This window comes from Triturus cristatus, chromosome 6 (assembly GCF_964204655.1).
Source record: "Triturus cristatus chromosome 6, aTriCri1.1, whole genome shotgun sequence".
In the NCBI taxonomy this organism is placed as follows: domain Eukaryota; kingdom Metazoa; phylum Chordata; class Amphibia; order Caudata; family Salamandridae; genus Triturus; species Triturus cristatus.
The window spans coordinates 1,834,146,124-1,834,170,702 of NC_140589.1; the positions used below are offsets into that span (position 1 = coordinate 1,834,146,124).

A 24,579-nucleotide genomic window follows, 5' to 3' on the forward strand; every position below is an offset into this window, starting at 1 on the left:
ACACTCATTCTCAGAGGTACGCTGGCTCTGTAGTTACCAGAGGTGGACACTTATTCTCAGAGGTACGCTGGCTCTGTAGTTGCCAGAGGTAGACACTCACTCTCAGGGGTACGTAGCTCTGTAGTTGCCAGAGGTTAGACACTCACTCTCAGGGTTACGTAGCTCTGTAGTTGCCAGAGGTGGACACTTATTCCCAGAGGTACGCTGGCTCTGTAGTTACCAGAGGTGGACACTCATTCTCATGGGTACGTAGCTCTGTAGTTACCAGAGGTGGACACTCATTCTCAGAGGTACGCTGGCTCTGTAGTTACCAGAGGTGGACACTCATTCTCATGGATACGTAGCTCTGTAGTTACCAGAGGTGGACACTCATTCTCAGAGGTACGCTGGCTCTGTAGTTACCAGAGGTAGACACTCACTCTCAGGGGTACGCTGGCTCTGTAGTTGCCGGAGGTAGACACTCACTCTCAGGGGTACGTAGCTCTGTAGTTACCAGAGGTGGACACTCATTCTCAGAGGTACGCTGGCTCTGTAGTTACCAGAGGTGGACACTCATTCTCAGGGGTATGCTGGCTCTGTAGTTGCCAGAGGTGGACACTCACTCTCAGGGGTACGTAGTTTTGTAGTTGCCAGAGATGGACACTCACTCTCAGAGGTACGCTGGCTCTGTAGTTACCAGAGGTGGACACTCATTCTCAGGGGTACGCTGGCTCTGTAGTTACCAGAGGTGGACACTCATTCTCAGAGGTACGCTGGCTCTGTAGTTGCCAGAGGTAGACACTCATTCTCAGAGGTACGCTGGCTCTGTAGTTTCCAGAGGTGGACACTCATTCTCAGGGGTACGCTGGCTCTGTAGTTGCCAGAGGTGGACACTCACTCTCAGGGGTACGTAGCTCTGTAGTTGCCAGAGGTGGACACTCACTCTCAGGGGTACGTAGTTCTGTAGTTGCCAGAGATGGACACTCACTCTCAGAGGTACGCTGGCTCTGTAGTTACCAGAGGTAGACACTCACTCTCAGGGGTACGTAGCTCTGTAGTTGCCAGAGGTGGACACTCACTCTCAGGGGTACGTAGTTCTGTAGTTGCCAGAGATGGACACTCACTCTCAGGGGTACGCTGGCTCTGTAGTTACCAGAGGTGGACACTCATTCTTAGAGGTACGCACGCTCTGTAGTTGCCAGAGGTAGACACTCACTCTCAGGGGTACGTAGTTCTGTAGTTGCCAGAGGTGGACACTCATTCTCAGAGGTACGCTGGCTCTGTAGTTTCCAGAGGTGGACACTCATTCTCAGGGGTACGTAGTTCTGTAGTTGCCAGAGGTGGACACTCATTCTCAGAGGTACGTAGCTCTGTAGTTACCAGAGGTGGACGCTCATTCTCAGGGGTACGTAGTTCTGTAGTTGCCAGAGGTGGACACTCACTCTCAGGGGTACGTAGCTCTGTAGTTGCCAGAGGTGGACACTCACTCTCAGGGGTACGTAGCTCTGTAGTTGCCAGAGGTGGACACTCATTCTCAGAGGTACGCTGGCTCTGTAGTAGCCAGAGGTGGACACTCACTCTCAGGGGTACGCTGGCTCTGTAGTTGCCAGAGGTGGACACTCACTCAGAGGTACGCTGGCTCTGTAGTAGCCAGAGGTGGACACTCACTCTCAGGGGTACGTAGTTCTGTAGTTGCCAGAGGTGGACACTCACTCTCAGAGGTACGCTGGCTCTGTAGTTACCAGAGGTGTACACTCACTCTCAGGGGTACGTAGTTCTGTAGTTACCAGAGGTAGACACTCATTCTCAGGGGTACGCTGGCTCTGTAGTAGCCAGAGGTGGACACTCACTCTCAGGGGTACGTAGTTCTGTAGTTGCCTGAGGTGGACACTCACTCTCAGAGGTACGCTGGCTCTGTAGTTACCAGAGGTGGACACTCACTCTCAGGGGTACGTAGTTCTGTAGTTACCAGAGGTAGACACTCATTCTCAGAGGTACGTAGGCTCTGTAGTTACCAGAGGTAGACACTCATTCTCAGGTGTACGCTGGCTCTGTAGTAGCCAGAGGTGGACACTCACTCTCAGGAGTACGTAACTCTGTAGTTGCCAGAGGTAGACACTCACTCTCAGTGGTACGTAGCTCTGTAGTTGCCAGAGGTAGACACTCATTCTCAGAGGTACGCTGGCTCTGTAGTTGCCAGAGGTAGACACTCATTCTCAGAGGTACGCTGGCTCTGTAGTTGCCAGAGGTAGACACTCACTCTCATTGGTATGTAGTTCTGTAGTTGCCAGAGGTAGACACTCACTCTCAGAGGTACGCTGGCTCTGTAGTTACCAGAGGTAGACACTCACTCTCAGGGGTACGTAGTTCTGTAGTTGCCAGAGGTAGACACTCATTCTCAGAGGTACGCTGGCTCTGTAGTTGCCAGAGGTAGACACTCATTCTCAGAGGTACGCTGGCTCTGTAGTTGCCAGAGATAGACACTCATTCTGAGAGGTACGCTGGCTCTGTAGTTTCCAGAGGTAGGCACTTATTCTCAGAGGTACGCTGGCTCTGTAGTTGCCAGAGTTGGACATCCACTCTCAGGGGTACGTAACTCTGTAGTTGCCAGAGGTGGACACCCACTCTCAGGGGTACGTAACTCTGTAGTTGCCAGAGGTGGACACTCATTCTCAGAGGTACTCTGGCTCTGTAGTTGCCAGAGGTGGACACTCATTCTCAGAGGTACGTAGCTCTGTAGTTGCCAGAGGTAGACACTCATTCTCAGAGGTACGTAGCTCTGTAGTTGCCAGAGGTAGACACTCATTCTCAGAGGTACGCTGGCTCTGTATTTGCCAGAGGTAGACACTTATTCTCAGAGGTACACTGGCTCTGTAGTTGCCAGAGGTAGACACTCATTCTCAGAGGTACGCTGGCTCTGTATTTGCCAGAGGTAGACACTCACCCTCAGGGGTAAGTAGCTCTGTAGTTACCAGAGGTAGACACTTATTATCAGAGGTACGCTGGCTCTGTAGTTGCCAGAGGTAGACACTCACTCTCAGTGGTACGTAGCTCTGTAGTTACCAGAGGTTAGACACTCACTCTCATGGGTACGTAGCTCTGTAGTTGCCAGAGGTGGATACTCATTCTCAGAGGTACGCTTGATCTGTAGTTGCCAGAGTTAGACACTCACTCTCATGGGTACGTAGCTCTGTAGTTGCCAGAGGTGGACACTCATTCTCAGAGGTACGCTGGCTCTGTAGTTGCGAGAGTTAGACACTCACTCTCAGGGGTACGTAGCTCTGTAGTTACCAGAGGTGGACGCTCATTCTCAGAGGTACGCTGGCTCTGTAGTTGCCAGAGGTGGACACTCATTCTCAGAGGTACGCTGGCTCTGTAGTTGCCAGAGGTGGACAGTCATTCTCAGAGGTACGCTGGCTCTGTAGTTGCCAAAGGTGGACGCTCATTCTCAGAGGTATGCTGGCTCTGTAGTTGCCAGAGGTGGACGCTCATTCTCAGAGGTACACTGGCTCTGTAGTTGCCAGAGGTAGATACTCACTCTCAGAGGTACGCTGACTCTGTAGTTGCCAGAGGTAGACACTCACTCTCAGGGGTACGTAGTTCTGTAGTTGCCAGAGGTAGACACTCATTCTCAGAGGTACGCTGGCTCTGTAGTTGCCAGAGTTAGACACTCACTCTCATGGGTACGTAGCTCTGTAGTTGCCAGAGGTGGACACTCATTCTCAGAGGTACACTTGCTCTTTAGTTGCCAGAGGCAGACACTTACTCTCAGGGGTACATGACTCTGTAGTTGCCAGAGGTAGACACTCACTCTCAGGGGTACGTAGCTCTGTAGTTGCCAGAGGTTAGACACTCACTCTCAGGGGTACGTAGCTCTGTAGTTGCCAGAGGTGGACACTCATTCTCAGAGGTACGCTGGCTCTGTAGTTACCAGAGGTGGACACTTATTCTCAGAGGTACGCTGGCTCTGTAGTTGCCAGAGGTAGACACTCACTCTCAGGGGTACGTAGCTCTGTAGTTGCCAGAGGTTAGACACTCACTCTCAGGGGTACGTAGCTCTGTAGTTGCCAGAGGTGGACACTTATTCCCAGAGGTACGCTGGCTCTGTAGTTACCAGAGGTGGACACTCATTCTCATGGGTACGTAGCTCTGTAGTTACCAGAGGTGGACACTCATTCTCAGAGGTACGCTGGCTCTGTAGTTACCAGAGGTGGACACTCATTCTCATGGGTACGTAGCTCTGTAGTTACCAGAGGTGGACACTCATTCTCAGAGGTACGCTGGCTCTGTAGTTACCAGAGGTAGACACTCACTCTCAGGGGTACGCTGGCTCTGTAGTTGCCGGAGGTAGACACTCACTCTCAGGGGTACGTAGCTCTGTAGTTACCAGAGGTGGACACTCATTCTCAGAGGTACGCTGGCTCTGTAGTTACCAGAGGTGGACACTCATTCTCAGGGGTACGCTGGCTCTGTAGTTGCCAGAGGTGGACACTCACTCTCAGGGGTACGTAGTTCTGTAGTTGCCAGAGATGGACACTCACTCTCAGAGGTACGCTGGCTCTGTAGTTACCAGAGGTGGACACTCATTCTCAGGGGTACGCTGGCTCTGTAGTTACCAGAGGTGGACACTCATTCTCAGAGGTACGCTGGCTCTGTAGTTGCCAGAGGTAGACACTCATTCTCAGAGGTACGCTGGCTCTGTAGTTTCCAGAGGGTGACACTCATTCTCAGGGGTACGCTGGCTCTGTAGTTGCCAGAGGTGGACACTCACTCTCAGGGGTACGTAGCTCTGTAGTTGCCAGAGGTGGACACTCACTCTCAGGGGTACGTAGTTCTGTAGTTGCCAGAGATGGACACTCACTCTCAGAGGTACGCTGGCTCTGTAGTTACCAGAGGTAGACACTCACTCTCAGGGGTACGTAGCTCTGTAGTTGCCAGAGGTGGACACTCACTCTCAGGGGTACGTAGTTCTGTAGTTGCCAGAGATGGACACTCACTCTCAGGGGTACGCTGGCTCTGTAGTTACCAGAGGTGGACACTCATTCTTAGAGGTACGCAAGCTCTGTAGTTGCCAGAGGTAGACACTCACTCTCAGGGGTACGTAGTTCTGTAGTTGCCAGAGGTGGACACTCATTCTCAGAGGTACGCTGGCTCTGTAGTTTCCAGAGGTGGACACTCATTCTCCGGGGTACGTAGTTCTGTAGTTGCCAGAGGTGGACACTCATTCTCAGAGGTACGTAGCTCTGTAGTTACCAGAGGTGGACGCTCATTCTCAGGGGTACGTAGTTCTGTAGTTGCCAGAGGTGGACACTCACTCTCAGGGGTACGTAGCTCTGTAGTTGCCAGAGGTGGACACTCACTCTCAGGGGTACGTAGCTCTGTAGTTGCCAGAGGTGGACACTCATTCTCAGAGGTACGCTGGCTCTGTAGTAGCCAGAGGTGGACACTCACTCTCAGGGGTACGCTGGCTCTGTAGTTGCCAGAGGTGGACACTCACTCAGAGGTACGCTGGCTCTGTAGTAGCCAGAGGTGGACACTCACTCTCAGGGGTACGTAGTTCTGTAGTTGCCAGAGGTGGACACTCACTCTCAGAGGTACGCTGGCTCTGTAGTTACCAGAGGTGTACACTCACTCTCAGGGGTACGTAGTTCTGTAGTTACCAGAGGTAGACACTCATTCTCAGGGGTACGCTGGCTCTGTAGTAGCCAGAGGTGGACACTCACTCTCAGGGGTACGTAGTTCTGTAGTTGCCTGAGGTGGACACTCACTCTCAGAGGTACGCTGGCTCTGTAGTTACCAGAGGTGGACACTCACTCTCAGGGGTACGTAGTTCTGTAGTTACCAGAGGTAGACACTCATTCTCAGAGGTACGCTGGCTCTGTAGTTACCAGAGGTAGACACTCATTCTCAGGGGTACGCTGGCTCTGTAGTAGCCAGAGGTGGACACTCACTCTCAGGGGTACGTAGCTCTGTAGTTGCCAGAGGTAGACACTCACTCTCAGAGGTACGTAGTTCTGTAGTTGCCAGAGGTGGACACTCATTCTCAGAGGTACGTTGGCTCTGTAGTTGCCAGAGGTGGACACTCATTCTCAGAGGTACGCTGGCTCTGTAGTTACCAGGGTTGGACACTCACTCTCAGGGGTACGTAACTCTGTAGTTGCCAGAGGTAGACACTCACTCTCAGTGGTACGTAGCTCTGTAGTTGCCAGAGGTAGACACTCACTCTCAGGGGTACGTAGCTCTGTAGTTGCCAGAGGTTAGACACTCACTCTCAGGGGTACGTAGCTCTGTAGTTGCCAGAGGTGGACACTCACTCTCAGGGGTACGTAGTTTTGTAGTTGCCAGAGGTAGACACTCACTCTCAGAGGTAGGCTGGCTCTGTAGTTACCAGAGGTGGACACTCATTCTCAGAGGTACGCTGGCTCTGTGGCCACCCGTGCGGACCCTCTCCGGGGTGGCCCGTGGGGCTGACACGGCTCCTGTCTAAGGTTATCCCTGCAACCCTGAGGGATCTAAATCAACCACCAATTTGCGATGGAAGGAATGTTTTCGCTTTTCATTTTCTAACTTTTTAAACCGAGAAAAAGCCTAAAAACAATATTCCCTTCTTTTTGAAGCGGCTCGGGAGTCTGTCCGGAAATTGGAGTTAGGGGGTCCTAGTCCTGGGTAAAGCCGGGTGTGAACGGAGCTTTCTCTCAGTAGCTCTTTTGTGCAGAAAAGACTTTTTTGAAAAGGGGGGGGAGGCGAAAGGAAAAAAGGTCCCCCGCTCCAAATCTCTTTTCACATTTTTTCTCCTCTAAACTTTCCCTTTGCGTTTAATGAAAAGCAGATGTGAGCTGGGAGGGGGGAGGGGGGGCACTGGTGTCCCTTCTAAGAGGGGAGGTCACTGGCTGCCAGGGGTGCACACATGCACACTCCAGTGATGCAGTGACACTGGGTACAGTGAATATTCAACATCTGCGCTGCTGCTGGCGAATTAAAGTGAAAATATAACGATAACAACAGATAGGGAAAGAGACGCGCCGCGGGCCCCGCTCTGCAGCTGGGGCGTGGGCGCGCGCGCAGGAAGTCTAGGGGAGTGACGGGGCGGGGCCTCTGCACACTTCACGAGATTAAAGTTGAAAAGGAGGACTTTTGGGGGTCTCGGAGAGGGACTGGCGGGGTACGCTTCGGTGACACAGGTTCGTTACAAAGCCTGTCTCCCAGAGCAGTCATTCACCGCATAACTTGCACAAACCCAGCAGTCTCTTCTCGAGGGCACGCATGGTTCAGTCCAGATGTGGTAGTACGCAGTGAAAACCAAATAAACCGTCTCTTCACCCAATCTCGGTTGCACCATTAGAAACCAGGAACAAATCACGCACTTTCTTTGGTGGCGTCTGGGTAAGTTTTATGCCCCGATATGACGTCATATCACTAGATGCCGTCATTAAACGGCCTCTCGAGTGGCAAGAAAAAACATTTCTTAAACCAATCCGGAGTCCCCAAAAATCAATCAATATATTTACCAATAAATGTGTATTCTTTGTTGACGTCTAATTAATTTTAACACCTGCCCTGACGTCATTCGCTAGATGCATCCTTTAGTGGAACAATCTAGTGAAAAACCATGGTTCTCTTAACCCAGTCATTCTGCAGAAAACGTCCAGCCTGCCCCTTTAGCTGAATTATTTCTGTTTGGACATGGGATCATAGAGTGAGGACATTCATTCATTACAGGAGCCTCTCACCAGTCCTAAAATACTAGCGAGCACCAGTGACGTCAGGGCGTACCTCTATGACGTATGACAGGCCTTGACATCATTGTGTCGTCATTGGCTGACAATGTTCTCCTCACACAATTATTTATTTTAAAGGGGCGCTCTTTGGGGGGATTTCCGATTGGTTGCTGAGTCCTATTGCGACGCATTCACCAAGCCTCACCGCAGCTCCCCAAAATTATATGGTAAAGTTAAGTGGATTTTAAAGAAGGGCCATTAGTAAAGGGGCAGTTCTGCGGCTCTCTGACGCAGGACTGCCCCTGACTGAGGGGCAGTGGTGAGGTGTGCACACCAGTGCTCCGAGAGCACTGACTGTGCACTGCCCCCTCCTCTGTCAGAGGGTCTGCCCTCCCTCCCGCCCTCCCCGAGGCGTCCCCCTCTCCCTCCGCTGGGCCGTCCGAGGAGCGCTCCTCGCAGTGAGAGAGGGCAGAGAGTGGAAGGGAGCGCGCAGAGCAGGAGACCGCCAGAGCTGGACCCGGCGGGACCCCACAGGACCTGGGGGAGCGAGAGACAGAAACCAGGGACTGGAAGGGAAGCAGTCGCTCTTTGTCCTCCAAACAAACTTTTCCCAAAAAAGGAGCGCTTAAAGGAGCAGACACTGGATGAACCGAAGTCTCCGAGGGCAGCGGAGGGAAAGTTGCAAAAGTTTTATTTTGCTTTCAGTGGTCGGCTTTAGTGACTCTTTAGTTAATAGTACCTGACGTATTTATATTTTTCTAAAATATTTGTTTCCGTTTCAAAGAAGATTCACTTGGATTTGGGAGAACACCACAGGATTTCTTGTGAAAATGTTTGCGTGAGGGCGGCCCTCGCGTGAGACCCCTCCTGTCCAACCGCGCAGTGCCTAGAAGTTTGGGAGGCGCTTTTCTTGGGATCTCCGGGCCGGGATGGCCGCCGCTCGCTTCCTGTGGATTTGGGGCTGTGCCCTGCTGCTGCTGGCGGAGACCCGGGCCGCCAACTTCCCGCACCGCTACAACCTGTACACGGGCGGCGTGGCACCGCAGAACCACGTGCAGACGGCGCAGGGCGTGTCCCAGCTGCAGAACGGGCACCGCGCTGCCAGCCGGCAAAGGTAAGGATGGGCGCGTAGCGCCGCACTGGGGAGCAACGCTTCTAAGCGCGTCTTTTTAGAACTGAGCCGCTTCTAAGCGCTTCTTGCTCGAGGAAGTGCAGGGGCGCGCAGAGCCCCTGGGTGAGCGAGGAGCTTGAGTAGCGTCCCTTAAGGAATGAGCCGCTTCTAAGCGCTTCCTTTTGAGGAAGTGCGGGGACAGATACAATCCCTGGGTGAGTGCGTGCGTGAGAAACTTGAGTAGCTTATTTTAAGAAATGAGCCCCTTCTAAGCGCTTCGTTCTCGAAGAAGTGCGGGGCGGGCAAAGCCACTGGGTGAGTGAGGAACTTGAGTAGCGTCTTTCAAGGAAGGAGCCGCTTCTAAGCACGTTGTTCTCGAAGTAGTACAGGTAAAGCCCCTGAGTGAGTGGGTGAATGAGGAATTTGAATAACTTCTTTTGAGAAATGAGCCGCTTCTAAGCGCATCGTTCTCGAAGAAGGGCAGGGATGGGCAAAGCGGCATGAGTGAGCGTTGAACTAGAGTAGAAATGACTCGCTTCTAAGCGCTTCCTCTCGAAGAAGTGCCGGCACAGGTAAGGCACTCTGAGAGAGTGCGTGAGTGAGGAATCGTCCGTAGCGTCCCTAAGAAATGACTCGCTTTTAAGCGCTTCCTGTTCGGAGAAGTGCTGGTACTTGGTAAGAGGTGGAAAATATATACACTGATGGGTGGAAACCATTTATCTGGAAAGTAGGTTCTCTGAGTTACATGAAGTTACATTTTATGGCGCATTGTTCCTCGAAGGCCTTTCAAGGCATTTTAGGTCAGATGAAAAGAGCACATTTCTGCCGTTACCTAGCTGGGTAGGTACTCGGGGAAGATAGTGAGATAGATATGGAACCGCTACTCACAGCACAGATAGACTGCGCGAGCTGCGCTGTAATTTGTTTATTACCCATTATGTTTTTATCGTGTCAACCTCGGAGGCTCAAAGCCTGGCTCAGCCCCGACGGCAGCCTCTATTACAATCCGTGACCCATCGTGTAAATCACAGCGTTGTTTTACTCATTAAGAGGTTGTAATTCGAGCTCCTGGGTGAGCAAGCGCCTCTATGCGCGCGCGAGCGAGTAAATTACAAAGCGCCTCGTTGAGGGATGGCAAAGAATAAAAAACTGTTCCGATTGCTTTTTCTGAAGCTGTGAAGGAGGTGTACTGTGTTATTTGAGTATTGATAAAGCGCTACACGTGCTGCTGGTGACGCTGCTTCAAGGCGCTCTTGGTATACGACTCAGAGAAGATGGGGATAAGAGAAAGGTCAGAGGGGAACAGAGAAGGGAGGAAAGGGACTCGTATATAGTGGGAGGGGCAATCCTGCTAAAAAATGGAGCCTGCCCTGAGATGGCAGAATTCTGACCTTTCACCTCTGTTTAAGCAGGATCCTATTCCTTATTACTCTGTGAAATGAGTTTGGGGGTCTTGTCTCCGTTAGTGCGCACCCTTAAAACGCGTGTAAAAGTGTTGTTTTCAATGGCGGACACCCCACGATAGAGAGCTGGAGAAACGACATCAGAGTTCGAAGGAGGTACCGTGGAGCACAGAAGGAATATATACCCAAGATCACACGTGTCTGCGAGCAAGGATTACAGGGAAATTCCTAATTCGTTTGGTAGTCTGATGTTTTTGAGAGTTCTTGCGAAAGCCAAGCTCACTTTGAGGCAAACACACACCAGTGATTCAGCATTCAAACCCAGACACACAGGGCCCGCTTCAAAAAGGCTATTTTAGGGGGGCGTGGCTTACTTCCGACGCACTCTTGAATTTCCAGGAATAAGTCACCCCTGTGCATGGAAGGGATGTTTGTGGGTTGGCCTGTAAACTCTGATCCTCTAGTGTTGTTCCGGGTATTTGGGTAGAGGGCGGGAGTCCGCTCACATGTTAGCGAGTGGCGAAGTGTTGGACAGCTCAGCGCTGCCACTGGCACCATGTGTGATACTGGGCACACTCATTGGGTGTGTGGCTGGGTCTCCCAGCGCCTTTCACACCCAGGTTAACTCGTCCCTTAGAGGTCTGCTGCAGGGCTTTAAGTGGGATGAAAAAACTGGAGGGGGAGGTATCTCAAAGGGGCGTGGCCAATGTAATTAAGGGCGTGGCTTAACACACCTAAAAATCTGTGCTTAGCATAGTTTGCCGCCCGACTTGTATTTTGCTGTTTCTATCATTACATCCAGATATATGATACAAGTAATATCATACCTATAATAAGTCAGAACTATTGGCTTTGTCAATGGTTGTTAGTTGCATACGATAAATAGGCAGCAACTATGGCTTGTATATTAATATTGAAAAAGCTTCCACTTGAAGCCCTTGTGAAATGATTCTCTTTAAGGATTTCTCTTCCCCTACAACACTCACCTGGCATGACGTCATGCCGTAACTTCTCCACTGGTGAGAAGTGAGCTGTGTGAGCACACGCTCATCGATGTGCCTGCTGTCTCGAAACGGGTCTCTATCGGGCTCTGTTTTGTGCCCTGGCACTTTTTTCCGGACTGCAGTGACAGTCCGGGAAAAAACAGACCTCCTGTGCCAGGGCACAAAACAGAGCCCATAGAGACCCGTTTCGACGCCCCCTTTACAAAACTGCCGGTGCCCAGACCCGGTGAGACCCGGCCCACTTAAAAGCCCTGGTCTGCTGCCTTATCTAGACCTGTTGCACCCTGTCCGGGTGCAGGGACTGGCCTGCCCACAGGTCCCTGGACTCTCACACTGGACTTCGGGTGCTTCCACTGTATGTAGCGCCTGGTGCAGCAGCGCTGTCAGTACTCCCGTCACATGTAGCGCCTCGTGCAACAGCACTGTCAGTACTCCCGCCGCGTGCAACAGCTCTGTCAGTACTCCCGTCACAATAGTTTAGCATGTCCTATCATCGAGAAGTATTATTTGTACCTGATAATCATAAGGGGTCATATTTATATTTAAAATGATTTAAAATGATCATTATTATCCCTAAGCGTTACTATTTACCAAAATATTTAGCATGAAACAAATTGAAACAACATTTAAAAATATTCTAAAAACTTATAATATAATATATATTTACAATAATAATATAGGTCGTGGATGAACTAAAGAGACATTAAAGAGAACATATTGAAGGACCAGAGGGGTTGTTAGGATCAAGGCGGTTTGAAAGAGGGTCCAGGAAGGGGCCAGAGAAGCATTAAATACAAATTGAGGGGGGGTGTGGAGAGGTATTAAAGAGGAGATAGGGAGGACCAGGGAAGCATTAAAGACAGATTAGGGAGGGCGCGGGGAGGTATTAAAGTGGAGATAGGGAGGACCAGAGAAGCATTAAAGACGGAATAGGGAGGATGAAGGGGGGTATTAAAGAGGAGATAGGGAGGGACCAGAGAAGCATTAAAGACGGATTAGGGAGAGTGCAGGGGGTTATTAAAGAGGAGATAGGGAGGGACCAGAGAAGCTTTAAAGACAGATTAGGGAGGGTGCAGGGGGGTTATTAAAGAGGAGATAGGGAGGGACCAGAGAAGCATTTAAGACGGATTAGGGAGGGTGCAGGGGGGTATTAAAGAGGAGATAGGGAGAGACCAAAGAAGCATTAAAGACAGATTAGGGAGGGTGCAGGGGGTATTAAAGATGAGATAGGGAGGGACCAGAGAAGCATTAAAGACGGAATAGGGAGGATGAAGGGGGGTATTAAAGAGGAGATAGGGAGGACCAGAGAAGCATTAAAGACAGATTAGGGAGGGTGCAGGGGGGTTATTAAAGAGGGTCTAGGGAGGGACCAGAGAAGCTTTAAAGACAGATTAGGGAGAGTGCAGGGGGTTATTAAAGAGGAGATAGGGAAGGACCAGAGAAGCATTAAAGACGGAATAGGGAGGATGAAGGGGGTATTAAAGAGGAGATAGGGAGGGACCAGAGAAGCATTAAAGACAGATTAGGGAGAGTGCAGGGGGTTATTAAAGAGGAGATAGGGAGGGACCAGAGAAGCATTAAAGACAGATTAGGGAGAGTGCAGGGGGTTATTAAAGAGGCGATAGGGAGGGACCAGAGAAGCATTAAAGACGGAATAGGAAGGATGAAGGGGGGTATTAAAGAGGAGATAGGGAGGGACCAGAGAAGCATTAAAGACAGATTAGGGAGAGTGCAGGGGGTTATTAAAGAGGAGATAGGGAGGGGCCAGAGAAGCATTAAAGACGGAATAGGAAGGATGAAGGGGGGTATTAAAGAGGAGATAGGGAGGGACCAGAGAAGCATTAAAGACGGAATAGGGAGAGTGCAGGGGGTTATTAAAGAGGAGATAGGGAGGGACCAGAGAAGCATTAAAGACAGATTAGGGAGAGTGCAGGGGGTTATTAAAGAGGAGATAGGGAGGGACCAGAGAAGCATTAAAGACGGAATAGGAAGGATGAAGGGGGTATTAAAGAGGAGATAGGGAAGGACCAGAGAAGCATTAAAGACAGATTAGGGAGTGTGCAGGGGGTTATTAAAGAGGAGATAGGGAGGGACCAGAGAAGCATTAAAGACAGATTAGGGAGGGTGCAGGGGGGTATTAAAGAGGGGATAGGGAGGGACCAGTGAAGCATTAAAGACGGATTAGGGAGAGTGCAGGGGGTTATTAAAGAGGCGATAGGGAGGGACCAGAGAAGCATTAAAGACGGAATAGGAAGGATGAAGGGGGGTATTAAAGAGGAGATAGGGAAGGACCAGAGAAGCATTAAAGACAGATTAGGGAGTGTGCAGGGGGTTATTAAAGAGGAGATAGGGAGGGACCAGAGAAGCATTAAAGACAGATTAGGGAGGGTGCAGGGGGGTATTAAAGAGGGGATAGGGAGGGACCAGTGAAGCATTAAAGACGGATTAGGGAGAGTGCAGGGGGTTATTAAAGAGGCGATAGGGAGGGACCAGAGAAGCATTAAAGACGGAATAGGGAGGATGAAGGGGGGTAATAAAGAGGAGATAGGGAGGGACCAGAGAAGCTTTAAAGACAGATTAGGGAGGGTGCAGGGGGGTATTAAAGAGGGGATAGGGAGGGACCAGTGAAGCATTAAAGACGGATTAGGAAGGGTGCAGGTGGTTATTAAAGAGGGTCTAGGGAGGGACCAGAGAAGCATTAAAGACAGATTAGGGAGAGTGCAGGGGGTTATTAAAGAGGGTCTAGGGAGGGACCAGAGAAGCATTAAAGACAGATTAGGAAAGGTGCAGGGAGGTATTAAAGAGGCGATAGGGAGGGACTAGAGAAGCATTAAAGACAGATTAGGGAGTGTGCAGGGGGTTATTAAAGAGGGTCTAGGGAGGGACCAGAGAAGCATTAAAGACATATTAGAGAGGGTGCAGGGAGGTATTAAAGAGGGTCTAGGGAGGGTCCAGAGAAGCATTAAAGACAGATTAGGGAGGGTGCAGGGAGGTGTTAAAGGGGAGATAGGGAGGGACCAGAGAAGCATTAAAGATGGATTAGGAAGGGTGCAGGTGGTTATTAAAGAGGGTCTAGGGAGGGACCAGAGAAGCATTAAAGATGGATTAGGGAGGGTGCAGGGAGGTGTTAAAGGGGAGATAGGGAGGGACCAGAGAAGCATTAAAGATGGATTAGGGAGGGTGCAGGGGGTTATTAAAGAGGGTCTAGGGAGGGACCAGAGAAGCATTTAAAACAGATTAGGGAGAGTGCAGGGGGTTATTAAAGAGGCGATAGGGAGGGACCAGAGAAGCATTAAAGATGGATTAGGGAGGGTGCAGGGAGGTGTTAAAGGGGAGATAGGGAGGGACCAGAGAAGCATTAAAGATGGATTAGGGAGGGTGCAGGGAGGTGTTAAAGGGGAGATAGGGAGGGACCAGAGAAGCATTAAAGATGGATTAGGGAGGGTGCAGGGGGTTATTAAAGAGGGTCTGGGGAGGGACCAGAGAAGTATTAAAGACAGATTAGGGTGAGTGCAGGGGGTTATTAAAGAGGCGATAGGGAGGGACCAGAGAAGCTTTAAAGACAGATTAACAAATGATACACAATGGTTCCATAGGGAATCAAATACTTTCAATCAGAATGAAGCAAGAATCACAGCATATATAAATCAATCAGATAATCAATATCAACCAAAATTATACAATTTGAAATGTAGCAATTTATTCTTTGTATTTTGAATAAGGATAAACAAAGTCCGAAAAATTGAGAAAAAATAAAGCTAAGGCTGTATATACAATATATTTACAAAACGACGCAGTGAACAAGTGAATAAAGTGACTTGGTGCAATAAGTGACAGTGCAAATAATTACAGTATATGTACGTATTTACACAATATAACAAACAAATACTGTATGTACAAAATTCCTTATTTTGAAGAAGTCCTTAATTTCCTCATAGGTATGTGATAAACCTTGCAAGACACCTGTCCTATCTTTATATTGTCAACAAGGCAATCAAATTAATAAAGGACTGGAGAACCGTCAACGTTTCGACCCTACATCAGCCGCTAGTTGTGAGTAGTCATATCGGGTCTTCTTCAGGACACGAAAATTGTATACCAGCCTAAAGAAGATAAATTGATATCAATGCTGTGATAAACACTTTTTTAAAAAAATAAACAACAAAGGAGAATGAAAATAATCCCTAAAGAACTCACCTAAAATATAGGTGATTTGAGCAGATGTAGCCAATAGTGTTTGCAGTTACCACCTCTTGTTATCAATCACAGGGGAACTGCCAGAAGTCACATGTATAAAAAATAATAGTGAGAATATATCAAAAGGATATAGTTAATTTAGCCATTGAATCAATACGACAGTATTGTGTATAGAAATTTACCGGGCTTCTGACGAGTTTAATCCGCACAAGGGGCCTCTTATTCTGCCTGGTTGACTTCTTCTAATTCACTCTCTCCTTATTCTTGCTGCTTTCGTTAACAAGACTTGGGTATTTCAACTACAAACCCAAATAGGGATAGTCAATAGGAAGTTTACACCATACAATAGACAAATCTAGCCCTTTTTGGTTAAAAAAGGCCCCAAAATAATGGCTCACCTTACTTCAAAGTTGTAAATTAGTGTGTGGCAATTCAACCTTGGATGCGAACGTCAGGACACAAGTTCCACTATAATACAAAAGCAAAATTGCTAAATTTCATAGATTATTGTGCAATCTGCACTACGCATGCGTCCTATCAAATGGATTGTTGATAACAGCAACCACCCAGCGACCGCTTCACAAATAGTCTTAATTGATCACCAATTACATTCTATCTAATAGATGACTTTAGCAACTGTAACCCGCATATAAAATATAAAATACGCTTTAGAAAGACGAATCTATTCACAAATGTCGAAAGAAAATAAAATAAAACAAACTACATTCTCTTCTAGTGTTAGTGCATTCAATCTCAAAGGTAGTGGCAGTCTAATTGATATCGCACAGTATGTAGTATGAAATATGCTTGAATGAATAAGCCTCTGGATACAAAATACCCATGTTTTTAACAAGCTCCCCACTAAATTGTCATTCAATTCCTTAGCAGACCGGAATACAATCTGCCCAAATTAGCTTGAAAGGAATTCACAAAAAATTTAAAACGCCTCGTACCTGACGGCGCTCGGATACTTCCACCTCTCACGTAACGCTCAACTCGTGTGAATCAGCAAGCGCGATAGACGCGCGTGCAGCAGCTATATTGCTGCTGACAATAGAAATCAAAACAGGACTATTGTCATTAACGTCAACTGACGTTAAAACAAGCCTCACGAAGCATGCCGAATCATCGTAAACGCGAGATGGCATATAATGTCATGGTCACTCTGTAATATATACCAGTAAAGACAAATAACTATCATACTGTATATAATCCGCATAGTGAGTTAGTTGCAGGATTATTAAAAACGCTTGAAAAATTAAAAAAGTTTCCCACAGATCGCTAACGCACATCTTCCTGATATGCAGCTCTTTTCTTTCATTGCAAGAGACCAATTTGGATAACAGACAAAGGGCACAGTATGATCACAATGTGAGAGAACATCTGAGGATATTTGCATTTCTCATATACATTGTATACCATCCATAAACTTTTTTCAAAAAACAGTATATTGTACAGTTGGTTTTTAAAAAGGAACAGTTCATATAAATTCCCTCTGCAAGACATACAGCAAATTGAACAGTTCAATGTAATTGAACACATCAATCTAATTGAACACACATCACAATTGAGGAAGTTGACAACAGGTTAAAAGGACCTCTCACCCCCAAATAATCGTTCTTATGAGTAACTGTTTTTCTAACCCAACCCTAGTACACCTAGTTGTTTGTTGGTCTCCTCGTTTTCATTTAATCCTGTCTTTACAGAGTCCAAAAGGTGGATCCATCTGCATTCCTTATAATTTAGGATTGTATTCATGTTACCACCTCTCGGACTCAAACGCACTTTTTCAACAACTGTCCATTTTAAACTGTCAGGTGCATGATTGGAGCTTAGAAAGTGGTCCACCAACGGGACAAGAGAAGCATTAAAAATGGATTAGGGAGGGTGCAGGGGGTTACTAAAGAGGAGATAGGGAGGGACTAGAGAAGCATTAAAGGTGGATTAGGGAGGATGAAGGGTGGTATTAAAGAGGAGATAGGGAGGGACCAGAGAAGCATTCAATACAGATTTGGGAGGGTGCAGGGAGGTGTTAAAGGGGAGATAGGGAGGGACCAGAGAAGCATTAAAGACAGATTAGGGGGCCTCTAGGGAGACATTAAAGGCGGGATAGGGAGGGTGGTGGAAGGTATTAGAAAGGATTTTTGAATGAGGAGTGGGGAGAAATTAAAGCGGCCCAAAGAAGGGAGCCAGAGGCAGGCATTAGAGAGATCAGGAGGGACCAAGGAGGCTATATTTATTATGTGTTATCCATTATATTTGATGTCCTCACCCTCCTCCTACAGCATAGGGGCCGCCAGAAACACAATCTCACTAAAATATCAAGGAGATTGGTAGACACAATAAAAGCGCAACAAACTGATAGAAGGAACGGCCGTTCCAGAGGAAGAACAGGAGGCCACAATGTTTAGGACAACCCAAAAATATGGGCTAAATGTGTGTAGGGATAGAGCACACCTGCCCTGGAATGGTACTGCCCAGCCGAGAGCAGGGTTGGATTGGGATTAAAAATCGGGCATGCTAAAAAAAAAAGTGGCCCACATTTGCATATTGCTTTTCCGCGTAACACTGCTCTGGCAAAGTTTTATAAAAGAAGGGGGGCGATGGGGTAAAAAAATGCATGGATTAGTTTATACTGGTGAAACACACCTGAAAACACGTGAGGCCACTTTTGCTCAGGCCCCCTGCCCCCGCTCAATATGCATATATTAATGGGCCGGCCCGGCGAGAGAAAGGGAGTGACACCTCCGCCCGTTGAGAAAAGGGAGGTAATGGATGCCCATCTGCCTCCAGAAAGGCCACTCGGGCACCCACTGGGCCGTTGTCGACATCAAACAACTCCCCAGGCTGCTCAAAAAAGCAGCCCATAGCTGGTATTTGGATACTGGCTCCTCGGCATTGCCCGAGTGCCCACAATACCAATCTGACGCTGGCCGAGAGTCTGCTGCGGAAAAGGTATTTTTTTTGCAGAGTTTTACATAGCACGAACTTGACACGAATCGGGTATCAGAGCGCCTTACATAGCACCAGTTACGTTACATCAGGACACACATTCATTTTTGTTAGGCACAGGGAGATTAAGTGATTTGCGCAGGATCACAGGATGTTCAGCGTCATTGCCGAGAATCAAACCCAGTTCCCCAGATTCGAGGTCAACTGCCCTAGCCATTAGGCCAGCTCCACTGGTTAAGCTGGGTTATTTGAAGCCAAAGGTGATTGGTGCTGTGAAGGGCCCCGGGCCCTGTGACCCGCAGCTGAGCAGTCAGGACGGGGTGGTGTGTGGGGGAACAAAGTATTTATTATTTATCTGTTTGAGAGTTTTATAGAGTGCTGTGTGTCTTCTTTCCAGTTGTCATATCCACCCCCCCCCCCCCTTTCGACTTGCGCTTCCACTGCAGGGGCCTGTGTTGAACCTCATGTTCTCTCCGTGTCAACTCAGACTTTCATCCTTCTGAGGAGACAGAGCCAGAGGGCCTGAGCTGCCGAGATTGGAACTGGGGAACTAGGTTTGAGTCCAGCGTCAGCTCATTCTGGGATTCTGGGCAAATCACTTATGCTTCCTCCGCCTAAAAACAGACCTTGTGCAATGTAATCTGATATTGACCTAAAGCGCCCTAATAATGTAATCTGGTATTTACCTAAAGCGCCCTAATAACGTAATCTGGTATTTCCCTAAAGCACCCTAATAACGTAATCTGGTATTTACTTAAAGCGCCCTAATAACGTCATCTGGTATTTACTTAAAGCACCCTAATAACGTAATCTGGTATTTACCTAAAGCACCCTAACCTAATCTGGTATTTACTTAAAGTGCCCTAATAATGTAATCTGGTATTTACCTAAAGCGCCCTGATAACGGAATCTGGTATTTACTTAAAGTGCCCTAATAATGTAATCTGGTATTTACCTAAAGCGCCCTAATAACGTAATCTGGTATTTACATAAAGCGCCCTAATAATGTAATCTGGTACTTACCTAAAGCGCCCTAACCTAATCTGGTATTTACTTAAAGTGCCCTAATAATGTAATCTGGTATTTACCTAAAGCGCCCTAATAACGTAATATGGTATTTACGTAAAGTGCCCTAATAGTGTAATCTGGTACTTACCTAAAGCGCCCTAACGTAATCTGGTATTTACTTAAAGCGCCCTAATAACGTAATCTGGTATTTACTTAAAGCGCCCTAATAACGTAATCTGGTATTTACTTAAAGCGCCCTAATAATGTAATCTGGTATTTACCTAAAGCGCCCTAGTAACGTAATCTGGTATTTACTTAAAGCGCCCTAATAACGTAATCTGGTATTTACTTAAAGTGCCCTAATAATGTAATCTGGTATTTACTTAAAGTGCCCTAATAATGTAATCTGGTATTTACCTAAAGCGCCCTAATAACGTAATCTGGTATTTACTTAAAGTGCCCTAATAACGTAATCTGGTATTTACTTAAAGTGCCCTAATAACGTAATCTGGTATTTACTTAAAGTGCCCTAATAATGTAATCTGGTATTTACCTAAAGCGCCCTAATAACGTAATCTGGTATTTACTTAAAGTGCCCTAATAATGTAATCTGGTATTTACCTAAAGCGCCCTAATAACGTAATCTGGTATTTACATAAAGCGCCCTAATAATGTAATCTGGTACTTACCTAAAGCGCCCTAACCTAATCTGGTATTTACTTAAAGTGCCCTAATAATGTAATCTGGTATTTACCTAAAGCGCCCTAATAACGTAATATGGTATTTACGTAAAGTGCCCTAATAGTGTAATCTGGTACTTACCTAAAGCGCCCTAACGTAATCTGGTATTTACTTAAAGCGCCCTAATAACGTAATCTGGTATTTACTTAAAGCGCCCTAAAAATGTAATCTGGTATTTACCTAAAGCGCCCTAATAACGTAATCTGGTATTTACTTAAAGCGCCCTAATAACGTAATCTGGTATTTACTTAAAGCGCCCTAATAATGTAATCTGGTATTTACTTAAAGTGCCCTAATAATGTAATCTGGTATTTACCTAAAGCGCCCTAATAATGTAATCTGGTATTTACCTAAAGCGCCCTAATAACGTAATCTGGTATTTACTTAAAGTGCCCTAATAACGTAATCTGGTATTTACTTAAAGTGCCCTAATAACGTAATCTGGTATTTACTTAAAGTGCCCTAATAACGTAATCTGGTATTTACCTAAAGCGCTCTGATGCCCTTGGGACAAGTTCTCGCTGTATGAAAAATACAAAAGGATAAAAAGAAATCAGTATTGTTGCGTTGGGTATCAATAAAAAGCCACTGTCTGACAGTAGCTGAACGTATGCGCTACAAAGGTGCATTGGTGGGCTTGTTTACAAGCCTCTTGCGCCGCCGGTAGGTCACTTTCCCCCCATATTAAAAGCTGGGCACCGGCGGCGCAAGGGGCTTGTAAATAAGCCCCTTTATGATCTGTAAGAGTTTGATAGTCGAGGTTGAACCTTCTCCAATGTTCTGCTGTCAAGGCCCTTTGTCTGTGTACCACTCAGTTGTAGGTACATTTAAAGCTGAAATACCTGTGCCTGTAACAAAATCGGCCAAAACCTGCCCTGGCGAACAGCTCAGCCGCACCCCCAATCCCGGGGGTTCCGGCCGAGCACTTTAACAGGGCCGGTTTTGGTTCCTAGTCCGGCCTGGTTCTGTTCCACCTTGTAGTGATCGGCTGATCACCGTTCTAGTGTTCTGCCTATGATGTCGCATACACTGTACACCCACCTACCACAGGCGTCACCAGTCAGGTGACCCTATCAATTAAAGGGGCCGGGCGCACGTGCCCTGGGCCAGTTCCTAGTCCCATACTATGGTGCCCGTGTGATTATTTGCACAGCATGTGGGCCTAGGGCCCAAGACACCACACAACTGTTTTCTGACTCTCAGTGTGGGCGCCTCGAAGGCCCTGCAGGTGAGTCAATGCGCTGCTGGTGCAAGGGTCACCAGTGCAAACTCAGAAACAACCAGCTTTGTGTGCGCACCTAAATACACCGAACTGGTTAGTTGGGGGCGGTGTGTGGGGGAGGGTGAAGGGGCGCTTTGAGGATACTGTTTCACACTCCAGCCGGGGCACCCTAGAGGATTGGATGAGGGTCTTGTCGTACTCGGGAGGGCCGAAGGGACTGGTCCTTCTTACACGTGACAACCGATAGAAGCAAGTATTGGGTTTTACTCTGTTGCATATTTATGTAGCGCGAACTCGACCCGAAGGTATTGGAGCGCTTTGCATGAGCACCGTATTTACATTACACATTCAGGCACGGGGAGATTAAGTGATTTGCCCAGAATCACAGGATGTGGACGCGACCCCGAGGCAACAGCCCGTGCGAATTTTATAAAACACACTCGGTGAAGGCCAAGATTGCACTGGAGGAGTGGAGTGAGGGTGAAAGGTCAAGCGATCGGCGTGAAGGTGGAGAAGGGCGTGGTGAGAGGGCACACAAAATCACCTTCGAGACAGTTTTCTTTTATTCAGCGCATATTGCTTAAATAAATAGCTTCTAGGCGCTCCTAGATAAAGTGCTTTATACGAGGAGCTTTGAAATAACTGTTCAGCTGTTCGCGGTTGGTTATCTCCCGCGTGGCCCCCCATACTAACTCGCGCGCAGACCGAGTCACGCACAGGTCACACCCGGAAGTACAGCTTGGGAGGGTCAGCAGACGGTGGATGGCAGTACCGGGGGAGGAGTAAGGGGGTGTCTGGGGTGCACAATACAGATGGTAGGAGATACATCTGACGACCCAGGACAAGAGACCCGAAGGATAGGTGCCTGACTTACATGTGGCATAAATCCAGTGGGCGAGGGTTGGGGGGTGGGGAGAGGCAGGGGGTCAGAATAAGCGCCAAGAGGCAGTACTAGAATAAGAGGTCGCAGAGCTCACTAGAGAGTCCTGAGTGTGAAACAGGAGAAGCAGGACTCACTAGAGACAGAGAGAGAAAGAGAGGAGAGAGAGGGGCTGAGAGTGAAACAGAAGGAGCAGGGCTCACTAGGAGAGAGAGAGAAAGAGAGGAGAGAGAGAGGGAACGAGAGGAGAGAGAGAGGGAACGAGAGGAGAGAGAGAGAAAGAGAGGAGAGAGGGGAGAGAGAGAGAGGTTGAGTGTGAAACAGGAGGAGCAGGGCTCACTAGAGACAGAGAGAGAAAGAGAGGAGAGAGAGAGGAGAGAGAAAGAGAGGTTGAGTGTGAAACAGAAGGAGCAGGGCTCACTAGAGAGAGAGAGAGAGGGGGGGGGGGGCGAGAGAGAGAGAAAGAGTGGAGAGAGGAGTGAGAGAGAGGAGAGAGAGAGAAAGAGAGGAGAGAGAGGTTGAGTGCGAAACAGAAGGAGCAGGGCTCACTAGAGACAGAGAGAGAGAGGGAGAGAGAGAGAGGGGGAACGAGAGGAGAGAGAGAGGGAACGAGAGGAGAGAGAGAGAGAAAGAGAGGAGAGAGAGAGGAGAGAGAAAGAGAGGTTGAGTGTGAAACAGAAGGAGCAGGGCTCACTAGAGAGAGAGAGAGAAAGAGAGGAGAGAGATAGGGAACGAGAGGAGAGAGAGAGAAAGAGAGGAGAGAGAGAGGAGAGAGAAAGAGAGGTTGAGTGTGAAACAGAAGGAGCAGGGCTCACTAGAGAGAGAGAGAGAGGGGGGGGAGAGAGAGAGAAAGAGTGGAGAGAGGAGTGAGAGAGAGGAGAGAGAGAGAAAGAGAGGAGAGAGAGAGAGAGAGGTTGAGTGTGAAACAGAAGGAGCAGGGCTCACTAGAGACAGAGAGAGAGAGCGAGAGAGAGAGAAAGAGAGGAGAGAGAGAGGTTGAGTGTGAAACAGAAGGAGCAGGGCTCACTAGAGACAGAGAGAGAGAGAGAGAGAGAGAGAGAGAAAGAGAGGAGAGAGAGAGAGGTTGAGTGTGAAACAGAAGGAGCAGGGCACGCGAGAGAGAGAGAGAAAGAGAGGGGAGAGAGGCTGAGTGTGAAACAAGAGGAGCAGGGCTCACTAGAGACAGAGAGAGAGAGGGAGAGAGAGAAAGAGAGGAGAGAGAGGTTGAGTGTGAAACAGAAGGAGCAGGGCTCACTAGAGACAGAGAGAGAGAGAGAGAGAGAGAGAGAGAGAGAGAGAGAGAGAGAGAGAAAGAGAGGAGAGAGAGAGAGAGAGGTTGAGTGTGAAACAGAAGGAGCAGGGCTCACTAGAGACAGAGAGAGAGAGAGAGAGAAAGAGAAAGAGAGGAGAGAGAGAGAGAGGTTGAGTGTGAAACAGAAGGAGCAGGGCTCACTAGAGACAGAGAGAGAGAGCGAGAGAGAGAGAAAGAGAGGAGAGAGAGAGAGAGAGAGAGAGGTTGAGTGTGAAACAGAAGGAGCAGGGCTCACTAGGGGGAGAGAGAGAGAGGAGAGAGAGGCTGAGTGTGAAACAGAAGGAGCAGGGCTCACTAGAGACAGAGAGAGAGAGAGAGAGAGAAAGAGAGGAGAGAGAGAGAGGTTGAGTGTGAAACAGAAGGAGCAGGGCTCACTAGAGACAGAGAGAGAGAGAGAGAGAGAGAGAGAGAGAGAGAGAGAAAGAGAGGAGAGAGAGAGAGAGAGGTTGAGTGTGAAACAGAAGGAGCAGGGCACGCGAGAGAGAGAGAGAGGAGAGAGAGAGAGAGGTTGAGTGTGAAACAGGAGGAGCAGGGCTCACTAGAGACAGAGAGAGAGAGGGAGAGAGAGAAAGAGAGGAGAGAGAGAGAGGGAGAGAGAGAAAGAGAGGAGAGAGGAGAGAGAGAGAGAGAGAGAGAGAGAGAGAAAAGAGAGGAGAGAGGACACACTAGAGAGTCCTGAGTGTGAAACAGGAGAGCAAGGTAGAACCTTAAGAGATGGGCATGTAAGCTAAAATGGACCCGTCACTTGCGGGGTACATGGTTTTACGGCTGGGGAGCCCGGAGAGTGTATGTATAATGTGTCACATCTGAAGCAGTATAGTCGAGGGGGTAGACACACCTGGGGGCACCGCTTCCTCAGATACACACAAATTGTTGCATAGCTCCCTCAGATTTCCAAGCGCATGTTTATATTGTCTATACTTTGACTGACGCAGTGGCCAGGGCTTTAAGTGGGCCGGGTCCCTCTGGGTCTCCGATCGGGCAGTTATTAAAAACGGACATTGAAACGGGTCGGAATCAGACCCTGTATTCGTGTAATTCACTGCAATGGC

General features: G+C 48.3%; 1 protein-coding gene and 1 long non-coding RNA gene across 2 annotated transcripts in view; one reads left to right on the forward strand and one right to left on the reverse strand.

The window, feature by feature from the left end:
- The first annotated feature begins 7,848 nt into the window (after nt 1-7,848).
- The window catches only part of EMILIN1 (elastin microfibril interfacer 1), a 153,100-nt gene continuing 136,369 nt past the window's right edge, over nt 7,849-24,579 (forward strand). Inside the window, exon 1 of the mRNA XM_085613247.1 lies at nt 7,849-8,811. Within this exon, the coding sequence (XP_085469373.1) occupies nt 8,627-8,811 (185 nt within the window). The 5' untranslated portion in view covers nt 7,849-8,626. The remainder of the gene's footprint in view (nt 8,812-24,579) is intronic.
- On the reverse strand, nt 15,144-15,882 carry LOC146822135 (uncharacterized). Its single transcript, XR_014962812.1, has 4 exons — nt 15,816-15,882; nt 15,595-15,711; nt 15,413-15,489; nt 15,144-15,318 (listed from the first exon to the last, which is right to left on the reverse strand). It is a non-coding gene; the product is annotated as an uncharacterized LOC146822135 (long non-coding RNA).